We start from the raw sequence: 21,981 nt of genomic DNA, 5'->3' as shown, positions 1-21,981 counted from the left end.
TTTGACATATATACACCACTTTTCAAAATTTTGGGGGTTACTCACAAGTTCTTAATTTTCAAAGAAAAGGACAGTGGTACCCCATTAACAAATTTAAGAGCACGGGCGGGCAATGTTTTGAGCTCAAGTGCTGCATTTGATTTTGAAAACAGATGGGCCAGGTCATTCCTGGATGAGGTTTCAAAGCAAAACAAAAGAACTGTCAAAATGTATATTTAAGATTTGTAAAATATTTTGTTTGAATAAAACAATTCTCATTTTAAGAAATCATAATCAATTTCAGATATAATTAACCAAATATTTAATTTTTAAAATGTCAATGTCTACATAGCATAATTACCAACGTCAGTTTTGATTGGTTTTTGGAAAACAAGTGAAAAACATTAACAAACAAGAGTCCAGTATCCTCGAATCAATGTTTCTGGATTACCATCGCCTGGATGACGGAGAACCTACACAGACAGAAAGAAAAAAAGAAATAATAAATTCATAAACACATGGGTATTTTTATATTGACAGTGAAAATGGCTAAAGCAAATATACTATGTGGCTAATAATATACATTGCTTATTTTACTTGTGTAATATTTTATTCACAATAACATTTTAACTGAATAAGCAATAATTTAACATTTCATAATTAACCGATATAATTAACAGATGTAATTTTTTTTAAATGAAAATGGTTAGTTTAGTTACAATTATTTTACTGATGCTTAGCATTGTAATTACAGCAAATTATAACCATTTATTTCCAAAGTTAATTATAATGAATTAATCCATTGTTAATCTTTAGTAAACTGAAAACAATGTTAAATGTGTTATGTCCCGGATGAAAATATTTTATACTTAAAAATAAATACGTTAACAATTATTAAATAAATTAATAAATTTTTATTAACCAACTTTAGGAAGAAAAATTGAAAAATAAATACAACAAATTAGGACTGTTAAAATATAAATACTCGGCGGTCCGAATTGAGAAATACAACATGCCTACCCCTATTTCCTATTATCTTCATTAAAAATAACAAAAAATTAACTTTAGAAAATAAAAAATGCGACAATTTCTAAGTGGACCCATATTTTTGTACGATAGTGTAAAACTAAAATGAATGGTAAGCTTTTCTACATGCAATCCTTATTTAATGCAGACATAGTGCAACCTGAACGCCGTCTCTCTCGGCCAAATGTTATTTGACCTTCAAAGGCCACTGTACTCCAGACTGGCTATGCAAACTATTAGCTGCGAGAGAATTTGCGACACAATATAAACCAACCATACATAGTAGCGCGTTTCAAATCTGGATTCTGAACCAGTGGTTTCCGTCTTCTTACTAAACAAATGATAACGAATGACGCTGAAAGGATCAATTTGTTTACGAACGGAAGCGTTTATTGCGGCGCATTTTGGGAGTTGTAGTTTCAGCCATGCGCCCATTGTAGTACAGTAGCACAATGCAGTGCACCTAGTACCCCGAATAATTGCATCAAATTCCCTGATGGTGACTGTTACAAAATTATAAAATACATTGTTATATGTACAGTAATACTATCACCAATGCTTTTAAATGATTAAGGAGCATAACGTACAGTTTATCTAATATCCAGGAATTCAATAATCAAGGCAACCAAATTAGTTAAAAAAAAAAAAAAAAAAAACTATATATATATATATATAATATATATGAGTCTTTTGGATACATTGTCAGATTTTATTGGACAGAACGGTCACCAGGGCTACAAATATGAAGCAAACAGTGGAAAGGTAAACACCAGGGGGAGACCTCACCTCTAAACCACACTGCAGGGAAGGCCCGATTTCCCCAACACATCTTTCTTTCAAGAAAGTGTTCCATCTAACACTGGAAGAAGTTTGTCTTAGTGCTTTCGATACATTTAGGAAGATTTGTTTTCCTTTTTAAAGTTAAAAAAAAAAAAATTCAAAAAAAGAAAAAGAAAAGGGGTGGTTGGGGGGGCGGGGTCAACAGCTAACTTAGCTCATCAAGCCTGTCTGGAATGTCCTCTTCTTCCTCACTGAATACAGAATGACAAAAGTAGCAATTTAAACCGTCGTTGAGGTGGTCAGCAATACAAGGGCAATTATTTGAAGGGTGGACTACTCATACACAAGAACAATACCAAGATTCATGTGAACCCACAACATCTACATGTCATCTTACCAGAGAGAATTCTCAAGTTAAAGTGGTGCGGGACTAATAAAAGTCTATTTAGAGAGTGGATAACAATAACACTGAATGAACACAACAGAGCCCCCTTGGTGCACCTGCGATCACCCCTGCTTTACTCATCACTACGAGATGTACGATACAATAGTTCACAATTTGCATATATCTGTGCATTATGCCATATTTATTTTTGTTTTAAATGATGTAAAGTCAATCTCCAACACCTAGTTAGGAGGGGGTATATGAGAGGAGCTCTAAGAATAAATGGGAGAGGAGACAAAGAGGAACTGAGAAATTCAGTAAGAGGATGGATGGGGTGGCTGCGCGCAGGGGGGTGACGTTCCATTTCAGCAGCGAGTCTCGTAGATGCCCGAGCGGCCGATGTAGCGCACCCATTTGATCACGTCGTGGTCACTGTAGTTGAGCTTGGACTCGAACACCTTCAAGTAGCGCACCTTGAGGCCAGACGGGGCAAACGGGACCTAAGGAGAGACCGGGGGGGAAGAGACTGAGTCAGGGGGTGCTCAAGCAATAATGTGTGTGTGTGTGTTAGGGGTTGAACTAACTAGTCGACTCGTTTCCGTTGCCACTCCACAATGACAGAGCTCGAAATCGACAATCATGTGTTTTGGCATTAACAACATGGACACCTCAGCGAAATCAACAGGTGGTGGGGTTTGCGCAGCAAACTAGCGTGTGGAAATATTTTGCTAACTTTATGCAGCACGGTCACTTGCAAAAAAAACAAGTGTATCCTCAAACATACTGTAGCAGTGCCTTTGAGAGAGTTTAATTTCTTCCGTGACCATGCTCATAACATTTGTATCTCAAAACATCATTCCCCTTTGAAATATATACAGTGGGTACCGAAAGTTTTCAGACCCCCTTAAATTTTTCACTCTTTGTTATATTGCAGCCATTTATTAAAATCATTTAAATTATTTTTTCCCCCCCTCAATGTACACACAACACCCCATATTGACAGAAAAAAACCGTAATTGTTGAAATTTTTGCTGATTTATTAAAAAAGAAAAACTGAAATATCACACATCCATAAGTATTCAGACCCTTTGCTGTGACACATTTAACGCGGGTGTTGTCCATTTCTTCTGGTCATCCTTGAGATAGTTCGACAGCTTCATTGGAGTCCAGCTGTGTTTGATTATACTGATTGGCCTTGATAAGGAAAGCCACACCCCTATCTATAGAAGACCTTACAGCTCACAGTGCAAATGAGAATCATGAAGTCAAAGGAACTGCCTGAAGAGTTCAGAGACAGAATTGTGGCAGGGCACAGATCTGGCCAAGGTTAAAAAAAAAATTCTGCTGCACTTAAGGTTCCTAAGAGTACAGTGGACTTCATAATCCTGAAATGGAAGACGTTTGGGACGATCAGAACCCTTCCTAGAGCTGGCCGTCCGACTAAACTGAACAATCGGGGGGAGAAGAGCCTTGGTGAGAGAGGTAAAGAAGAACCCAAAGATCACTATGGCTGAGCTCCAGAGATGCAGTCGGAAGATGGGAAAAAGTTCTAGAAAGTCAACCATCACTGCAGCCCTCCACCAGTCGGGGCTTTATGGCAGAGTGGCCCGACAAAAGCCTCTCCTCAGGGCGACACACATGCAAGCCCCCATGGAGTTTGCTAAAAAAAAAAAAAAAAAAAAACACCTGAAGGACTCCAAGATGTTGAGAATAAAAAGATTCTCTGGTCTGATGAATCCAGAGTGCTCAAGACCTCAGACTGGCCGAAGGTTCACCTTCAAAAAAGACCATGACCCTAAGCACACAGCTAAAATACCGAAGGAGTGGCTTCAGAACAACTACGTGACTTTTTCAATGGCCCAGCCAGAGCCCTGACTTAAACCCAATTGAGCATCTCTAGAAAGACCTGAAAATGGCTGCCCACCAACGTTCACCATCCAAGCTGACAGAACTGGAGAGGATCTGCAAGGAGGAACGGCAGAGGATCCCCAAATCCAGGTGTGAAAAACTTGTTGCATCATTCCCAAAAAGACTCATGGCTGTATTAGCTCAAAAGGGTGCTTCTACCAAATACTGAGCAAAGGGTCTGAATACTTATGGCTGTGTGATATTTCCGTTTTTCTTTTTTTAATAAATCCGCAAAAATTTCAAGAATTCCGTTTTTATTATCTGTCATTATGGGGTGCTGTGCGGCACAGTGACAAGTGGTTACCACATCTGCCTCACAGTTCTGAGGACCGGGATTCAAATCCCGGCCCCGCCTGTGTGGAGTTTGCATGTTCTCCCCGTGCCTGGGTGGGTTTTCTCCGGGCACTCTGGTTTCCTCCCACATCCCAAAAACATGCAGGGTAGGTTAATTGAAGACTCTAAATTGCCCATAGGTGTGAATGTGAGTGGTTGTTTGTTTATGTGTGCCCTGCGATTGGCTGGCGACCAGTTCACCGTGTACCCCGCCTTTCGCCCGAAGATAGCTGGGATAGGCTCCAGCATGCCCTCGCGACCCTAGTGAGGATAAGCGGAATGGAAGATGAATGAATGGGGTGCTGTGTGTACATTAATGTGGGAAAACAAATGATTTTAGCAAATGGCTGCAATATAAGTGAACAATTTAAGGGGGTCTGAAGACTTTCCGTACCCACTGTGTATGCGTGCATGTATGTATAGATAGATAGAGAGAGAGAGAACCGTAGCAAGTAGTGTCCTTGCAGTTATGTTACATGGATTAGTGTTACGTCGCCTACAATTTCCAACAGTCTGTGAAGGCATCTGATAAGCGAGGGGGGAGCGCATATCTGACAGGGAAAGTGGGTTTGTGTATTAGATTAAAAAAACAAATAAAATAATCAGTCACGTTTTCATTTTTTGATTGTCACATTAGGAGGAAACTATAAACAGGCTGCCAGCAAAGGTGACTGACACGGCAATCACAATGTCCAGTGCATTTGTGAGGCTGGTGACTGTGCACAACATCTCAAATATTACACACATTTACACATGCATGCTGACCTCAAAGTTCATGGAGATGGGGGGTCGAGCCCATTTCTTCTTGTCGTTGGTCGGCAACAGCTCGATCTCAGCGCTGATCTGAGACTCCTTCATTCCAGCCATGCGTTTGATCCTACGCAGGAAAAAAACTAACTTACTTTAAAGCCTGAACAGAGGAGACGCATCTGGTCAAGAGAACAGAGAGCACTTAAAATGTGTGTGTGACTCACTTCCAGACGATGGCGTTCTCACTGGCCTTGTATTTGGCTTTTCCCTTCATGCAAATCACCTGCACCCCACTGGTGTTGAGGGGCGTTGGGATGCGGACCTTAACAAAAAGTAAAATACAGTATGTGCCCTGGCTAAATAAACGTTTGGGAAACACTGCAACCTACACACCTGTGTGTATAAATTCTCACCTCAATCTTCTGGGCCAATAGTGATGGTTTGAAGTTGGACTTGATGACCACCTTCACTTCCAGTTTAGTGCGGCCAACCTCACGGACCAGAGGGATGACGCGGAACGGAAGGATGATGTCCTTAGTGGTGCGATACCTGCGAGCGGCAGAGGAGAAGTCACATCAACCGTCGCCCATTGCGTTCATGGGAAATACGTTCATCTGTTGAGACTTGAGTAACTTATTCCCTCATTGGTGAACTGTGAGACAGCCACACAAGGGTCAATTCAATACATTTAAACCTGGGAGAACCTCGTAAGGTATATAATTCTGCAAGCACTTCTCATTAGTGCTTGCAGAGTTTCGTGTTTGGATGGCTGTTTCAATATACGCCACGTGTACTAATGTTATTGTTTGAGACTTAATGTATCAAAATGTAGAGAGACTGAACAAAAATTGTTTTATTGAGTTGATCAAACAGTTGCTGTGAATCAGCTATTACAGTGTTTTAGTATTTATTGACTGAGAATACTGGGCTTTTTGTTTTTCAAAATTTATTTATGATGTCACCTACAGCCACGAGGAGCAATTCTACTTGAAACATGTTCCTGGCAGGCATTAAAAGACATGCCTTTGCCTCTGTTAGTGGTATATCAACTCATTTGTTTCTATTATGTTTCTATGCTGGTCTGTCAAAAAATGCCTACATGAAACAACTGTCAAACAGTGGGTTCATGCGGGTCCCCACTACCTCCCACCCAATGCATTTGTCTATCACACTGACCAACTGACCTCATGAGCTCATACTCTCCGTCAGGGGGGATGAAGCTGATGCTGCGCTCCGAGTCGAACTTGCTGAGGCGCACGCACTGGTGGAAGGTGCAGTCGTCGATGGCGATGGACTGCTTCCCGCTGGCAGACACAACAGCGTCAGTGTACACAGACGCCATTCATTACAGTTAGCTCTGGTCTTCCAAGATACAAGCACTACACACTGCCTGCTATGAAGTCACGCACACAGACACAACTGCTTGCGCCAAGACAAACGATGGTAATAGGTTAATGATGTTAAACCACAGCCGCTGTTAAGTGTTGGAGTTGGAAGGTTTTGAGTCGAGCAGGGAGCTATGTGGGGCTCAAAAACAAACCAAATGTTTAAACGAGGAGGAAACAACCACCAGCCAGCAGAGGCGTTGATAAGGTGTTTTTAATTGGTCGTGAGGGAGGGGGCATCAGTGCATGAGATGCATGTATGAGATGTATAGCAATGTCCAGAAGCATTTGTACAGTCACAATTTTTATGATTTTGCAACCAATTTGCAGTTTTTGTACTCTTTCTGAAATTCCCTAAGACGCCGCAAAAGCCATGTCTAAATAGCAAAAGCAGTACCTCGGTGTCATGGAACTATGTTAAAGTGATCCAGCTCGACTGAGATACAAGCTTTGTATGTCAGTGAGGAGCGAAGTTTATTCTGGGTTGTTAGCAGAAGACATGCGCATGTATACGCGCTTTTCAAGTAAATGTTTTCAAAATCTAATAATCTGGGGACTAATATTGCAAGATGAGTTTGATATTAAACTGTTTTGGGATCATAATTTGTGGTATATTTAAGGTTTACATTTCCACTAGGCATTACTGTAATCAAGACGAAATAGAAGTATAGATGTTCAGCTTCAATTTTTCAAACTTTTTTTATTTTCAATTCCCCCCCCCCCCCACTGTCTTAACATAAATTACATGAAATTAGCTTGTTTTGAGCACGTGACATTGTCTCATACAAGTGTGTGAGAATCATCACAACCTTTTATAATGCTGGGCTAATGGTGAGTACGGGTTTTGTTACCATGATTATGGGCAGAACTACGGGGCAGCATTTTGGCCGTAGTCTAAAAAAGCAAGTACCACCTGCAAACAACCCCTAACGTCCACAAAGACCACATGGACATCAATGCTAGCTATTTGTGGACAAGCAATTAAAAAAGTAAGTTTTCCATAATACGTCCCCTTTAAATTTAAGATGTTTCACAAAATTGACATTTACCATTTAGGAATTACAGCCATTTTATGCAGCACTCCTCCGATTTCAGGGGCTCAAAAGGATTTAAGCCAAGTGACGCAATTGTTTTTTTAAATATCTGGATAACATTTTCAAAAAAGGCAGAAACATGGTAGTCACTGACCCTTTTCTTTATGAATTTGTTTATACAGAATTACAAAAATATGCTCATATCTACAATAATGTCAAAATATCCAAAAAGTGAGCCGGTCAAGAAAGTTTAACTCATTTAAGTAACTTGGCCATAATTCTTAAATGCGAAATTATATTTTTTGTGAGGGAAAAAAAGCTCTTCACATCAGTCACAATTGTATTTCAAATCCACTGCAGTGACATAAGACAAAACCATAAAAACTATCCATTACTGTATACACACTACTGGACCCAAATATATTGTGTTTTATGTGTGTGTTCCGTGAGTGCATGTGGACACGTGTGAGACTCATGAGAGGACTCATGTCAGTACAGTACCTTCCTCCCCCTAAATCACTGAGGTACAGCACATAGAAAAGAAAGACAGGGACAGAGAGAAGAGATGCATCCAAAACAAAACAAAAAAAGGAAAGGGGAAACAAATAAAAAATAAATCAAAATAAATAGTACATTTTGTCTTGTTAGAGACCAAACAAGACAACACACAAACGTACAGGGTGGCTCTTCTTTTCTATCAGCGCGTTGAAAAGCAAATGAGGCCAAATGCGAATTTGTGTGTTGCTCACCTCTTCCCAGCATCGTCGGACGCTCCTCCTTTGCCCTGCTTGTCGATGACGATCTTGTCGTTCATGCCGAATTTGCACTCAGGCATTCCGCTCAGGTAGCTCTTCATCACCACTCGGCCCGACACATGAGCACTCAGGACCTGGCCTAAAGAGTCGGTCGCATATGTACTGATCAACAGTTGTCTTCTACTATATCATTTCTGAACTCAGGTGCATCTGTGTAATCGAATGAAATTAAAACGCCTTTGCAGCAATAACAGTCAAAATATGACAATCAAGTCAAATAAAACAGTCAGAATGGCATTTGTAGTGAAAGATGTTTTAATCGATATTTGATTATATCAAGATAGCAAACCTTGTGGTGACATCAGTAGGTTGACGCTCTCCAATACATCCAGGAAGAGTTCATTACGGCGATATTTGATGCCCTCGCGACGCCAGCCAATCTGCCCTGTCACCTGGCTGGTGATTTGAGACTGCTCCTCTTTTGTCTGGAGACAGCAGCACAAGGCTCGTCAGAAACCAACAAAGCTGGCAGGCTCGCAAAAAAAGCAAGATGGAAATGAGAGCAGGTGGTTGTGCGCTACAGCTGGCAAGGTGCAGCATGTGTAAGGGAAAGTGGATGACGTGTTTCTTGTTACCTGGTGCTGAAGCAGGAAACGGTAATCCAGACCAGATGAGGGAAAGAATACATAAAATGGAAGAAATGTTCTTTAAAAATCACACTTGGTAAAGAGAGAACATTGACTTACAAAAAAAACACCTTGTATCACCCATATCACATTCTGATTCAAAACTAATACAATCTTGATATGCCTGACAGTTAATGTTGCATCACAAGCTTGATAAAAAAAAAAGTGAATGAAATGGAAAAAATAAATAAAAAAATGTGAATGAAATGAAAGAAAAAAAAAACACTCAGTTTTGATAGAGGTATTCACTTAATACAGTGAACATTCACATATTTACGGTTCAGCATTCGCTGAGTTTTCTTTAACCTATGCTATGGTATTTGCTGAAATACTCACCTATAATATAATAACAATATTGTTTTGGCACCATCTTCTGGCATCTTGGTACCAAGGAACTATGTTAAAGGACATTGAAGAGATTAATTAAGACAAAAGTAGTGCTGTGCTGCTATCCAATGGCATCTTGGTACCAAGGAACTATGTTGAAGTGAGTTGAGGAGCCTTATTTAGATTATGTTTTGCCACCATATGCATGTTTAGTATTGTTGTTGCTTGTTCCACTTGTGAAATTAAATGAGGTAAAATACTGGATACTCGCCTGCGTACAACACATTCAAAAATATTTTTGAATTAATAATAAACATGTGAGCATCAACCTAAAAAAAATAATTTGTTTGCCCTTTTTATCTAATCTTGATTTTTTTAATCTATTACATCAGACATGCAAAAACTAAAGGCATGAAAAAGGTGACGAGAAAAACAAAAAACATTGTAGGGGGATCTGGGGGGGATCCCCAGGCCCCCGCAGAGATTTAGTTATTTATTTTTTTATTTTTATTTTAACATAAATTAAGCAATCTGGAAGACACTGAAGAGTAAAATAATGCAAAATAAACAAATTTACTTCACGCAGGAAAACATTAACACCGCTCAAGTACATGTTGATGTACAGATTAAAGATTAAAATTAAATTTGCCTCATTTCTTTGCTATTTTTGTTTTGGCCTCCAATTTGAGCCAGGCCCATCTCCACTTGCACCTGATCCCTGCTTCAAGCTGTGCCACATGAATAGTATCCTCCTCTTTAAGCACTCTAATTCTGAAAAAGAACTGACTAAAATCATTGTCTGTTTCACTTAATTTTTCACTATTATCAACTTCAAAAGCTAATCCCAAATGCATCCTCCGGAAAAATATTAAGTACAGTATTCTTCTATTTATTGGCCATTTCTGAGTGTGGCGGTCAGTTACCAGATTAGTCATTTTTCCCACTTTGATAGTGAGTTAGTATTGGTTATAACCACTTCAACTGTAAGTTATCAGTGATTTTAACCAGTTCAACTATGGGATACAAGTTTAGCACTGATTCTAAACAGTGTAAGCCAGAACTAAGACAAGAGCATGCAAAATCCTCTTGGAGCCTCCACATCCCGGTAACCAGCTCTTCCAGCTCCTTCCCTCAGGTAGGTGCTACTGATCAATGCAAACTAGAACTAGCAGACATTCCAACAGCTTCTTCCCTCTTTCCATTGCAACATGCTGCCATTTTTTTTGTCTTGAGTTTGTTCTAAAGTAGCGTGAAATTAAATGAGGTAAAATACTGGATACTCGCCTGCGTACAACACATTCAAAAATATTTTTGAATTAATAATAAACATGTGAGCATCAACCTAAAAAAAATAATTTGTTTGCCCTTTTTATCTAATCTTGATTTTTTTAATCTATTACATCAGACATGCAAAAACTAAAGGCATGAAAAAGGTGACGAGAAAAACAAAAAACATTGTAGGGGGATCTGGGGGGGATCCCCAGGCCCCCGCAGAGATTTAGTTATTTATTTTTTTATTTTTATTTTAACATAAATTAAGCAATCTGGAAGACACTGAAGAGTAAAATAATGCAAAATAAACAAATTTACTTCACGCAGGAAAACATTAACACCGCTCAAGTACATGTTGATGTACAGATTAAAGATTAAAATTAAATTTGCCTCATTTCTTTGCTATTTTTGTTTTGGCCTCCAATTTGAGCCAGGCCCATCTCCACTTGCACCTGATCCCTGCTTCAAGCTGTGCCACATGAATAGTATCCTCCTCTTTAAGCACTCTAATTCTGAAAAAGAACTGACTAAAATCATTGTCTGTTTCACTTAATTTTTCACTATTATCAACTTCAAAAGCTAATCCCAAATGCATCCTCCGGAAAAATATTAAGTACAGTATTCTTCTATTTATTGGCCATTTCTGAGTTAGTTCATTGTGTGTTGTGACAATCACTAACATCGCTCCGTCACTTACTACATTTAACAATAACATCCGTAAACTAATTAGATAATTGTAGGCCCGTTTCCTAATACAAGATGTACTAGCGGATCAGCTCTTGTCGCCGATGTTACGTGTGCTTCGGGGTTCCGCTGGTACCAAAACCAGGGCCACGACCTGCAGCACCTCAATGCGAAAATACAAAAGATCAGTGCAACAAATACAATACTGGCTGATCTGATGAGCAAAAATGTTGCTTAAACAGAGTAGCAACAGAGGATGTCCGCTCCAGAGGTGGATATAGTAGCCAAATACTGTATTCAAGTAAGAGTACTGTTTCTTGACAATAATGTGATTCAAGTAAAAGTAGAAAGTAGTCCCCCAAAAAGTAGTCCCTGTGTACATTTTACTTAAGAGTAAAATGTACACAGTGAAATAGTTACTCAAGTACTGATTAAATAGTGAGTAAATTTTTATTTTTTAACCACAGCATGATCATCAATAAAACAAATAAAAATGTGAATGTGCAAATACTTATGTTGCTGTGTGTGTGCGGGCAGCTGTGTGTGTGTGTGCGTATGCACAGCCAAAACTACAACAAAGCAACTGCAATTTACTGCAAGGTGTTTTCTCAAGTTATAAGTGGGCTGAAATATCCACATCTGGGCATACAGTACCAGACAAATACTACAATACATGAAAGTTTGTGTTCTTCTAAATGTAAACACTAGTAGTGCGCCATTGCTTTGATGGTAGCGACGACCTTCCCAACATGGCCGCCACATAGGCACGACGATCACCAGCGCTGGCTTCTCTAGTGTTAATACCTATGCCCGGAAAGCCCAATAGAAGACGACGTGTGAGATCATGTGACTTTCTTTGATTAGGTGAACTAGACTTAAACGTCACTACCGCTTAAATTGGATTGGAGCAAGCAACGCCCAATGCGGAAGTCGAAAGTCTTGCGTATGAAATAGTTGATAAATAAGCAATAATTGAAAAATAAAAGTAGCAAGCGACATTTAGATCGTTCTAACGGAGTACAAGTACTGTTAATTCTTAACAGCAGAAGCGGCGGAAGTGTTTTTTTCTGGTCTCATTAACTCCCGTGACTTATCCAAAGCAGGTCCCGAGCGCACAGGCAGAACCTCAGGCCGATGCACTCGCATATTAGTCCGCCGAAGAGTAATATTCAGAAATTACATCTTTGTGTGGATGGTGGATGTGTGGATTGGATTTAGCTGCCAGCGTTCAAAACAGCCTAAGACGACAGTGACAGCAACGCCCCCGATTCACATAAATGGCCTATTTTAAGTTCAAAACAGCAAATTTCATCAAAAGGTGACTGATTTGCATGTATGATTATATGCATATTTTTTGTCTAGTATTTACATATGTTGCATCAAACATTTGTGTATTAATAAAATATTAGCATTTTTTTGTTTACATATTTGTGCAAATAATTAAATAAGTCTAGATGACGAATTATGTCTCAATGTCAATGATGCTAATCCTCCCAGTGTATTGTGCTTTTAATCTCTAACAGAATAACGTCCCCATCGACTGATGAGATAACATTTTAAAAGTTCAGAGAGGACACTGACCTGTCCCTTAATGCCCTGCTGAGTGATAAAGGTCTTCAGAGCTCCAGTTTCTGAGTTCTGAGGGTAGCCAAAGTCCAGAATCTCTGCATGAACAAATACAAAATGGAACTACCAATAAGAGATAGGTTTGTTGATAGAAAGAACAAATAAACTGTACAACAACATGCATCTGACTTGGGTGATTTCTCCTGTACTGGACTTCTTACCGTCGAGCAGTTCGTAGATGAGCACAAAGTTGTTCTTGATGTTCTCCTCACTGATCTTGCCGAAATAGGCCGTCATGACGTCGCACATCTTGTACAGGAACTCGAACACCATGGCGGCGTTGACATTCTGCTTGGTGACAGCTGCCAGCCAGATGTTGGAGCGCTTCACATGGAAGAAACTCGTGCGGGCGATGTTGGTCACCGGCGAGCGGACCTGCTGCCGCGCATGGATCACGTTCACGCGGAACGCGTCCACTGCGTTGCGCCTGCAATTTGAGCGAAAGGGAAGAAAAAAAATACATCTTCTGTCTCTTGTAAGTGGTGGTGTTGATGCTTACAGAGAAATACTGCAAAAGGGAAGGGACAAATACAAATTTCGAGCGACAGGTTAAGACAACAGCACCTCTGTCAATATAAGACGATCGAAACCAGAAATTACGACAGTAGTTAGTTCAAGACACCTTATAACAGAAAAAAGTAGGGTACTACATTCCTTGTGTAAATACAGTAATCCCCCACTATTCACAGGGGATAGGGACCGAGCCCTGCCGCGAATAATTGACCACTCCACCTAAAAAGGTTTATAATTGCTTTAAAGCTTAAATATAAAACAAACTATGATTCCAAAACACTAACTCATCTGACAATATTACCCTTAAAGTTGCTGTAGTAGGCTTTTGCTTTCTAGTAGAAGCCTGCAGGTTTTATGCTAACACTGAGTTGTCGAAGGCAGTTCCAACTGGACCTGGGGCCTTAGACAAGGTGGAGGGAATTATTAAGTTCCAAATACCAGTTCTGCTAGAAAAGAAAAAAAATGGCAGCAAAAGCCTATTAGAACTGAATTTTAAATAACAGAAGGTGTCTGCTGACTCCTATTTGTTTGAAGGTGATTGGTTGATTCTGAACACAGCCACATGCTACTTATAAGACAGTGGGCACAGTTATGCAAGCACATTATCTCAGTTGATTATTATTTCCCCCCTTGAAAAGATTACTTTTTTTTTTCCATCTGAGATGTACAGATTATACACTTAATTGCCAGTGGGGAAGAAAATCTTTGAAATTATTTATCTTGTCATTTTTTAATATCACAAAAAAACTGGAATTTGAACCGTGGAGTTTAGACTTTATATTCATGTACTTGCTTGACACCAATTACTGTACCACATTCCTATTAAAACAGGGCTTGGCAGCAATTTAGGGTGTTTCCAATTTAAAAAAAATAATAATAATATTGAGTGACCTGAGAATATGTACCACAGAAAAAAAATAGCTGAATTTTTTAAAAAGAACCGCAAAAATGTGGGGGAAATACTTTCGTGTTGAAATCATGTCAACAGCATCAGAGGGTATACAACAATGTAAACGTCTGACTTTTAATTCTCCATTTTTGAAAATATAGTTAGGGCGTGTGTGGGCTCAAATGATCCATCATATCCCATGCGCAAACTCCATGCTAATGCACTGGTAGCGCTTGTCTGTGTATGTTTTGCTTGGCTCCTTTCCATCAGTCTGTGTTGGTTGGATTCATATCACGGCAGGTGTTTCATGCTTAAGGAATGTTTATGGTGAAATCCACTGGCATGCGTGTTCAGGTTGTGTGTGTGGGGGGGCTATTTGGTTTATGGCCATGAGAGGAGAGAGGTGGAGAGGGGAGGTGAGGGAGTGGGTCATGCTTGTTAGGTATGAGTTTCTCTTACCGATTCCTACATGGGCCAATATGGACAGATGAAGGAAAATGGTGAGGAAAAGACAAGAGGATGAAGAGTTGCAAAAAGGCACAGGACACATTTTTGTGCATGATGTACACAGACACATGGTGTTGATCATGATGTCATAATGAGACCATTTCAGCAGCATTAAATGGGTCTTGGAGTAAAGTGTAACCAAATTAGGACGGAGAAGTTAAAAAATTAAAAAAAAAAATCTGCAACTATCCATAATGCTACTTTTCTAATAAACTGTAGGCTAGTTATGAAGATATGAACTAAATTCTGATTGCCAGTACACTTTCAAAGCTGCTGTGAGGAATCCACTGTGCTGTTTGTGGGCAGGGAAAACCAACTGTGTCTTCGCTAGATGACCGAAGACCAATCATTAAAGAAGGTTCTTTACAGTACAAACACAAAATGTGTGGTGTTTTTAGTCTCTTCATTTATTTCAAAGGTATAAACAAGCACAATACTTGGAAAATTATAATACTGTAAATACTTTAAACAAAGACTTTAAAAAGTTGTTAAAGCATAAAAAACAAACAGGTAATAAGTTACCCGCTTACACATGCCTGATAATTTAAATGCTCGAAAAAGGTATTAAACTTAGTGTTTAAAGACCTGCGTCAGCAGGGAAAATGGCTAAGAATTAGGGCTGCAACTATCGAATAGTTTTAGAATCAGGTATTGTATCAATGATTCCATCTATTAATTGGATAAACATTTATTTTGGGTTGTTCACTTGGGGTTGCCATCCTCACGTTGTACTGTACCATCTGTGACTAAGTGTGTATGGCTTTAAAGTTCCCATATTTTGGCAATGTAGACCTCCATAGAGTGGCTCTCTAACATGGCCTTTATATAAAAGTGTCAATTTCATTTAAAAAAAAACTCCCTGGTTTTGTCATACGAGTGTCCACAAAAGGCCCCTCTGGCAGCTACTCCTATTTGACCCAGTTGTGTATCTGCTTTGTCCATATTTGGCTAACCCCGCTGATTGGTTGCCTCTGTGTAGAAGACCCACTTTTGAGAGCACGCGGGTTTGTTATATTGACAGCGCTGGCTCAGGAGCAGAGAGATAGGTGGAGATCTTCGCTAGTGACATAGATAAGCTCGAGAAATTCAAATGAGCTGGAACTCAGGAAGGCGTGCATGGTTTTAATTCATATTTCCCGTGTTTACTGAGGCACCATAGAGCCAATATAACATCCCAAATACTAGAAAAAGTTGGTTTGGTAAAATATGGCACCTTTAAAAAGCAGGGCCTAGTTTGGTGAGTGACATCAGTGGATGACAGTGCAGACTGCAGAGTTGGCGGACTGTTAAGTGGCTAACTTGTTAACCAGTCTGTGGGTTGAGTAACTCGATGTTGGTTGTAGACATCGGGAGCTCATGTATGAATGTGCTTATTATGCGTTTGTCATTTTTCATTCTTTTACACACGATTTCCGCCTGGTTTGCCACCATCACACCAACTTACTTCTACATGGAGTGGTGCGTGCAACTGCAGTAACATTAGTCAACCTAAGCATGTTGTGGAACACACTGGGAGTACAAAGACATTTCTCAACTTTATACAACTAGCAAACTTTGAGGAAGATGTCTCATACTGTACTTACATACCATGACATAAGAGATGTGCCATTACCCATTAGAGAAACATTCACCTGTGTATTACCCATTTACCCATTCAACCCACTTCCATAGGCTGTGTTGTGGAAGGGTGTGGTACGAGCCAACAATGAAACCATCCAGTTAAATCTTTACACATTTCCTGTTCATAGGTGTAATTTTTGGCCAAGGTGTGAAATGGAGGGCACAAATAAAAAAAATTTAATCCAATGGAAAAATCCAACCGACTTACCCTATATCATCTCGGTAGACCCGAGAGATAAGGACCTCCCCCTTGTGGTTGTAGATGAACAATCCTCCAATCATTATGGCTGCTTCTCAGACCCAACAGGCCATGATGAAATCAAACTCAGCCTGACACACACACACACACACACACACACACACACAAGCAATGAAGGAAGGAAGGAAAGGGGGTGGGTGATGAAGAAGTGAAAGCTTGCATTAGTGACCATCATTACAGAGAGACATTTGTCCCTATATCCACCATTTCCACACACACTTCACACTTCTGCAGCTGCACCACTACAGCAAGCCGTTTAAGCATTTATTCGACATCCTACTGGTGCGCTTAATTGTGCATGTACTAATATGCCGTTTGTCCTCACTAGTATGACAATTCAGTGCACTAGTAGAACGACTAGAACACACTAGTAGAACAACAAGGGGCATTTTTCCTCCAGGACTGCCTTCCACTACTCATCGAACGTTTATCTATCACGAGCAAGGCAAAACTGTGCACTAGTTGACAACACACACACACACACACATTATATATATATATATATATTAAAACACCTGTTTCTACTAGTCTGTACAGTAATCAAAGGCAGTAATGGAATAACATCACTAGAACATTTTCGTCCTTCTAATAGAGCACCCTAGTCATTTTACTAGTGCACATAAATGTCAGCTAGTAGTGGAAAAACACAATCACTACTTAAACAGTTCTACTAGTACAACCTAGTCATTCTACTAGTTTGCTCAATTGTATCACGAGTGAGGACAAAGTGTGTGGCAGTTATTGCTGCAACTTTCGGCTTGTCTCAGATATTGAATAAACGCTCAAACTGCTTTCAATACACAACTGTGGTGAGACCTATGAAGAAAACAAATGCAATAACTCATTTAAGGTTAGTTCAAAATTTCATTTGTGCTACACTACAATAGTCAATATCACCTCAGTGACACCTTGTTTACTTCCACTGTGAGATTAACACCAGATTAGCAAGTAAACAGTATTAGTAAGCAGTGGAGCACCATGACACCAACCGGATAGTGGCTACTACTATTGGCTACTATTACGTGTAAAAGATCCAATGGAATCAACTTAAATACACAGATAACAAAATCTCAACCCAACATGAAAACAAGATTTGCATGATTTGCTTCTGTAATTCATTCACATATAAATCGTAGAAGAGAACATGATGTGGGTTACATCTTAAACCCTGATTGAAGATTCCAGACAAAAAAAAAAAGATGAAGGGCATGCTTGGAATTCCTGAAGGACAGAGGCCGTTCAAATAAAAGGCTGCCATAAGCCTAACAACACGACATCATCATATGACGCCCAAATAATAAGAAATATTTGCTTGTAGTACTATGGCAGCGTCCTGACTGAAGAAAACGACAAGGAGCATGTCACGACTCGACATTAATGGTCCCTCTATCGGCCCCAAGTCAAGATGTCTGCTCATTCGGCCCATTTCCTTACGTTCATTAATGTTTCATATCTCTTCTCGTTTCCACGCCGACTGTGGCACTATAGCTGTATTCGCAACATTTGAATAATCGTATCAGTTTAATAAAAGAACGTAGGCCTGACCTTCATCTTCAAAGTGATGGAAGAGAAGAACGCGAGCGTGAGATTGTGTTAGCTGGCTAATTTGTCTTGGGACAGCGGCCAAGCTAGCAGTGGTGGACAGCCACCTACCGTGCCACCATTTCCGGTACCGCGAAAATAAAACTACTAAAAGGACACTGGTCTTGCAATACTCCCGTATATTATCAAACTACTAAACACAATTATGAAACACCATGCAAGAGTGTACCAAATCACGCTCATTAACTGATAACTGCCCTACGCAAAAACGTTTAGTTTGAAAGAGGAAAAACCTCCGCAGTTCCGTTACACCTTCGCTCCTCTACGCTAACTTGCTGCCACTAGCAGCGCGGCAGCTAACGTTGCTAACATTAGCACGACCCGAGAATGCCAACTGTTTGACCAGCTATCCCAACGTTTTCACCACTCAAGTCAGCCGTTTCCTTCGACAAGCATATCTCTATGTCTGTCTCGACTGTGTTGAACTTACCCTCGTTCTGTCACGGACGCCACCAGTCAGTCCCCCCCGCTCGGCCTCCACTTCAGGCTCGAAGTAGTGGGTGCCTGGTTCACACCACAGATGGTTCCTTGTGGTCCACAGCTATGTCAGCTGACCCGCACAGCAGTTCCGCCGAGGCAGGAAAAGGAGCGGCTGCTGGCTGCGACAACTACAACCGCACCCAGGCCTGGCTCGGATAAGCAAGCAACCGCGCCGGTCAATTATTATACGCCCAAAATATGCATCTTGATTATTGCTTTCCGCCACGTTAAACTCCCACATCTCTCAGTCGATTCAAACCATTCAAAAGATTCACAAAATTCAGGATTGGAAGCGTGTTTCCCAAAATTCCAAGAATGACCACACATAAATACTCATTTCCAGCCAACCCCCGAAAAACACAAATCAAGTGAATGAGACGTTCAATAAAAAGATTCCCTAGCTTTCTCGTTGCAAATTCAAACTGTTCAGGCCATTCGGTGAGGCCTATTTGCCACATTCCGAGAATGCCCCAATTACACATTTCGCTGAATAAAATTCCCAAATTTGAGATGTTTTATGTATAGCCTTCTCCCCCTTCCGCATTTCTTTACCGATTCAAAGCTTTCCAACTCTAAAACGTTCAGCTCATTTTTGGAATTATACCCCAAAATTCCACATTTTCACAGTAAATTCCCCAAATTTAAGATGTTTTACATATTTACCTCCTTTCACATTTCTTGAGTGATTCCAAGTATTCCAACTTCAAAATGTTCAGCCATTCACAACATATTGACAAGAATGCTCATTCTCAAACTCCACTTTTTTCCACAATAAAGTTAAGATAATATTATACATACTCACCTCCTCCCACATTCTGGACCGATTCAAAGCATTTCAAAATTTAAATGTTCAGCTCATTTAACATTTTGGGAATTATTCCCAAATTTTCACAATTTCCACAATTTATGGGATAGTATATTCAGAGATGTATTCAATACTTACCTCCCCCTCCACATTTCTTGATTGATTGAATACATTCTAACTTGAAAATTGTCAGTTCATGCATAACATAAAAACAAGTTATTCAAATTTCCCAAACTCCAAATTTTTCCATGACAAATTTTCCTCAATTAAGAGACATTTCAGAATCAGAATCAGAATCATCTTTATTTGCCAAGTATGTCCAAAAAACACACAAGGAATTTGTCTCCGGTAGTTGGAGCCGCTCTAGTACGACAACAGACAGTCAATTGACAGAGAACACTTTTGAGACATAAAGACATTGACAAAATAAAAAACAGTCACTGAGCAAAAAAGGGTTGCTAGTTATCTGGTAATGCCGGTACATTATTATTCTTCTTATTATTTTTTGACAATTATGCAAAAAGATGCAGAGTCCTCTAGCACTTTGAGCAGTTCAAAAGACTAATATTGCAATAGTCCGGTGCAATGACCATTGTGCAAAGGGCGCAGAGACTTCAAGCGAGTAGTGCGATAATCTGGGACAATGTTGATTGTGCAAATGTTGCAGATACTCCTCAATCAGTGTGCAAATGGAGCAGATGCTACTCTGGCATGAGTGGCCAGTATTGGTCAACAACAGATATGCAAATAGTGTAGCGTGGCGAGACTACTACAGTGAGTGCACGAGTAAGTCAAACTACTAAACTCAAGTCAAACAATTGCCAGCATGTTGTAATGGAATTGTAGGTTAGGTGTTTAAGAAGTCGATTGCAAGAGGGAAGAAGCTGTTGGAATGTCTGCTAGTTCTAGTTTGCATTGATCGGTAGCACCTACCTGAGGGAAGGAGCTGGAAGAGCTGGTGACCGGGATGTGGAGGGTCCGAGAGGATTTTGCACACTCTTGTCTTAGTTCTGGCAGCGTGCAAGTCCTCAAGGGTGGGTAGTGGGGTACCGACAATCCTTTCAGCAGTTTTGATTGTCCGTTGCAGTCGGAGTTTTACATTTACACTACATTACATTTTACATAAATACCTCTGCCCTCCACATTTCTCAACCAATTCAAAGCATTCCAACTTCAAAATGTGGAGCCCATTCATAACTTGGGAATTATTCCCCCAAATTCCTAAATTTTCACAGTAAATTTCTCAAATTTAAGAGATAATTTACATATTGTGTTGGGCGGGATCCTCAAGTATCCAAAACCATCACATTGTTGAGTCAATAACATTGCATCGTCAAAGAGCGCAAGCCAGTTTTAACACTTTAGATTGGTCTGTGATTTGTAAAAATAACAGACCCACGTGGGGACTGACCAGTGGTATCGATTCCTGAAAACAATCAGAAATTGACCAAACATGGACATCAGAGGTTTCTGCTCGACAGTGACTAAATTTACATCCTCCTTTCCTATCTCTTGACAGATCAAACCACTCCGGCTTAAAAAATTGTCAGCTCATTCATAACATGTTGGAAATTATATCCAAAAATTCCCAAATTGTCACAGTAAATTTCCCCATTTTAAGACATATTTTACATACAGATTTACCTCCTTCTTCCACATTTCTTGACCAATTCAAAGCATTGCAACTTTAAAATGTTCAGCTTATTCAGGACATCTGGAACCATCCATCCATTTTCAACACCGCTTATCTTGGTTAGGGTCACAGGGCGCTGGAGCCTATCTAGCTGACTTCGGGCGAAAGGCGGACTACACCCTGAACTGACACGGACAACCATTCACACTGTCACTGGGAACTGAACAAACGCTGCCCGCACCAAAGTCAGGCAAGTGTACCACTATACTATCAGTGACTACATCTGGAACCATTCACATTAATTCCCCAATTCCAACAATACAATTTCCAAATGAGAGTTTACATATTTACCTCCTCATTCTACATTTGTCGACCAATTCTAACTTCACGTTTCACATTTTACATATCAACTCCTCCTCAACATTCCAGTTCAGCATCAGCTCTTCAGCATTCACACATAATTTCTACAGAAATTGCACTTTTGAGTTATCTCTATGTATGTTGAGACTGCATATGGAGGAGCAAAGTCCCAGTTGTCTTTTAAATATCTGAAATTAGTTTTATGTGCTTGTGTAACAGTGTTTTTATCCAAAACATAAATGCTTTCCTGTGCACCCCCACTGTCATTCATGCAAACTAACGGATATTTTCTTGGGGACTCAGGAAATACACATTCATGATTGTGTGGGTGGTCTTTGTTTTATTTTATCCTGCATAGACTGTCCACCGCAGTGATTCTCAGT

The 21,981-nt window shown here is 39.9% G+C and overlaps 1 protein-coding gene across 1 annotated transcript; it reads right to left on the bottom strand.

Annotated features, from left to right (window-relative positions):
* Positions 1 to 1,700: 1,700 nt before the first annotated feature.
* Positions 1,701 to 18,909, bottom strand: LOC133488548 (AP-2 complex subunit mu-A-like). Its single transcript, XM_061796507.1, has 13 exons — positions 18,751 to 18,909; positions 16,668 to 16,789; positions 13,092 to 13,357; positions 12,886 to 12,968; positions 8,971 to 8,976; positions 8,685 to 8,820; positions 8,330 to 8,474; positions 8,082 to 8,099; positions 6,346 to 6,465; positions 5,575 to 5,710; positions 5,386 to 5,483; positions 5,177 to 5,288; positions 1,701 to 2,670 (listed from the first exon to the last, which is right to left on the bottom strand). Exons 2-13 carry the CDS (start codon positions 16,739 to 16,741, stop codon positions 2,536 to 2,538), a joined length of 1,329 nt encoding a protein of 442 aa, XP_061652491.1. The 5' UTR covers positions 16,742 to 16,789; positions 18,751 to 18,909; the 3' UTR covers positions 1,701 to 2,535.
* Between the last annotated feature and the right edge of the window lie 3,072 nt (positions 18,910 to 21,981).

This window comes from Phyllopteryx taeniolatus, chromosome 14 (genome assembly GCF_024500385.1).
Source record: "Phyllopteryx taeniolatus isolate TA_2022b chromosome 14, UOR_Ptae_1.2, whole genome shotgun sequence".
NCBI lineage: Eukaryota > Metazoa > Chordata > Actinopteri > Syngnathiformes > Syngnathidae > Phyllopteryx > Phyllopteryx taeniolatus.
Note: the sequence above shows the minus strand (reverse complement) of the source record. Positions and strands in the feature narration are given on the sequence as shown.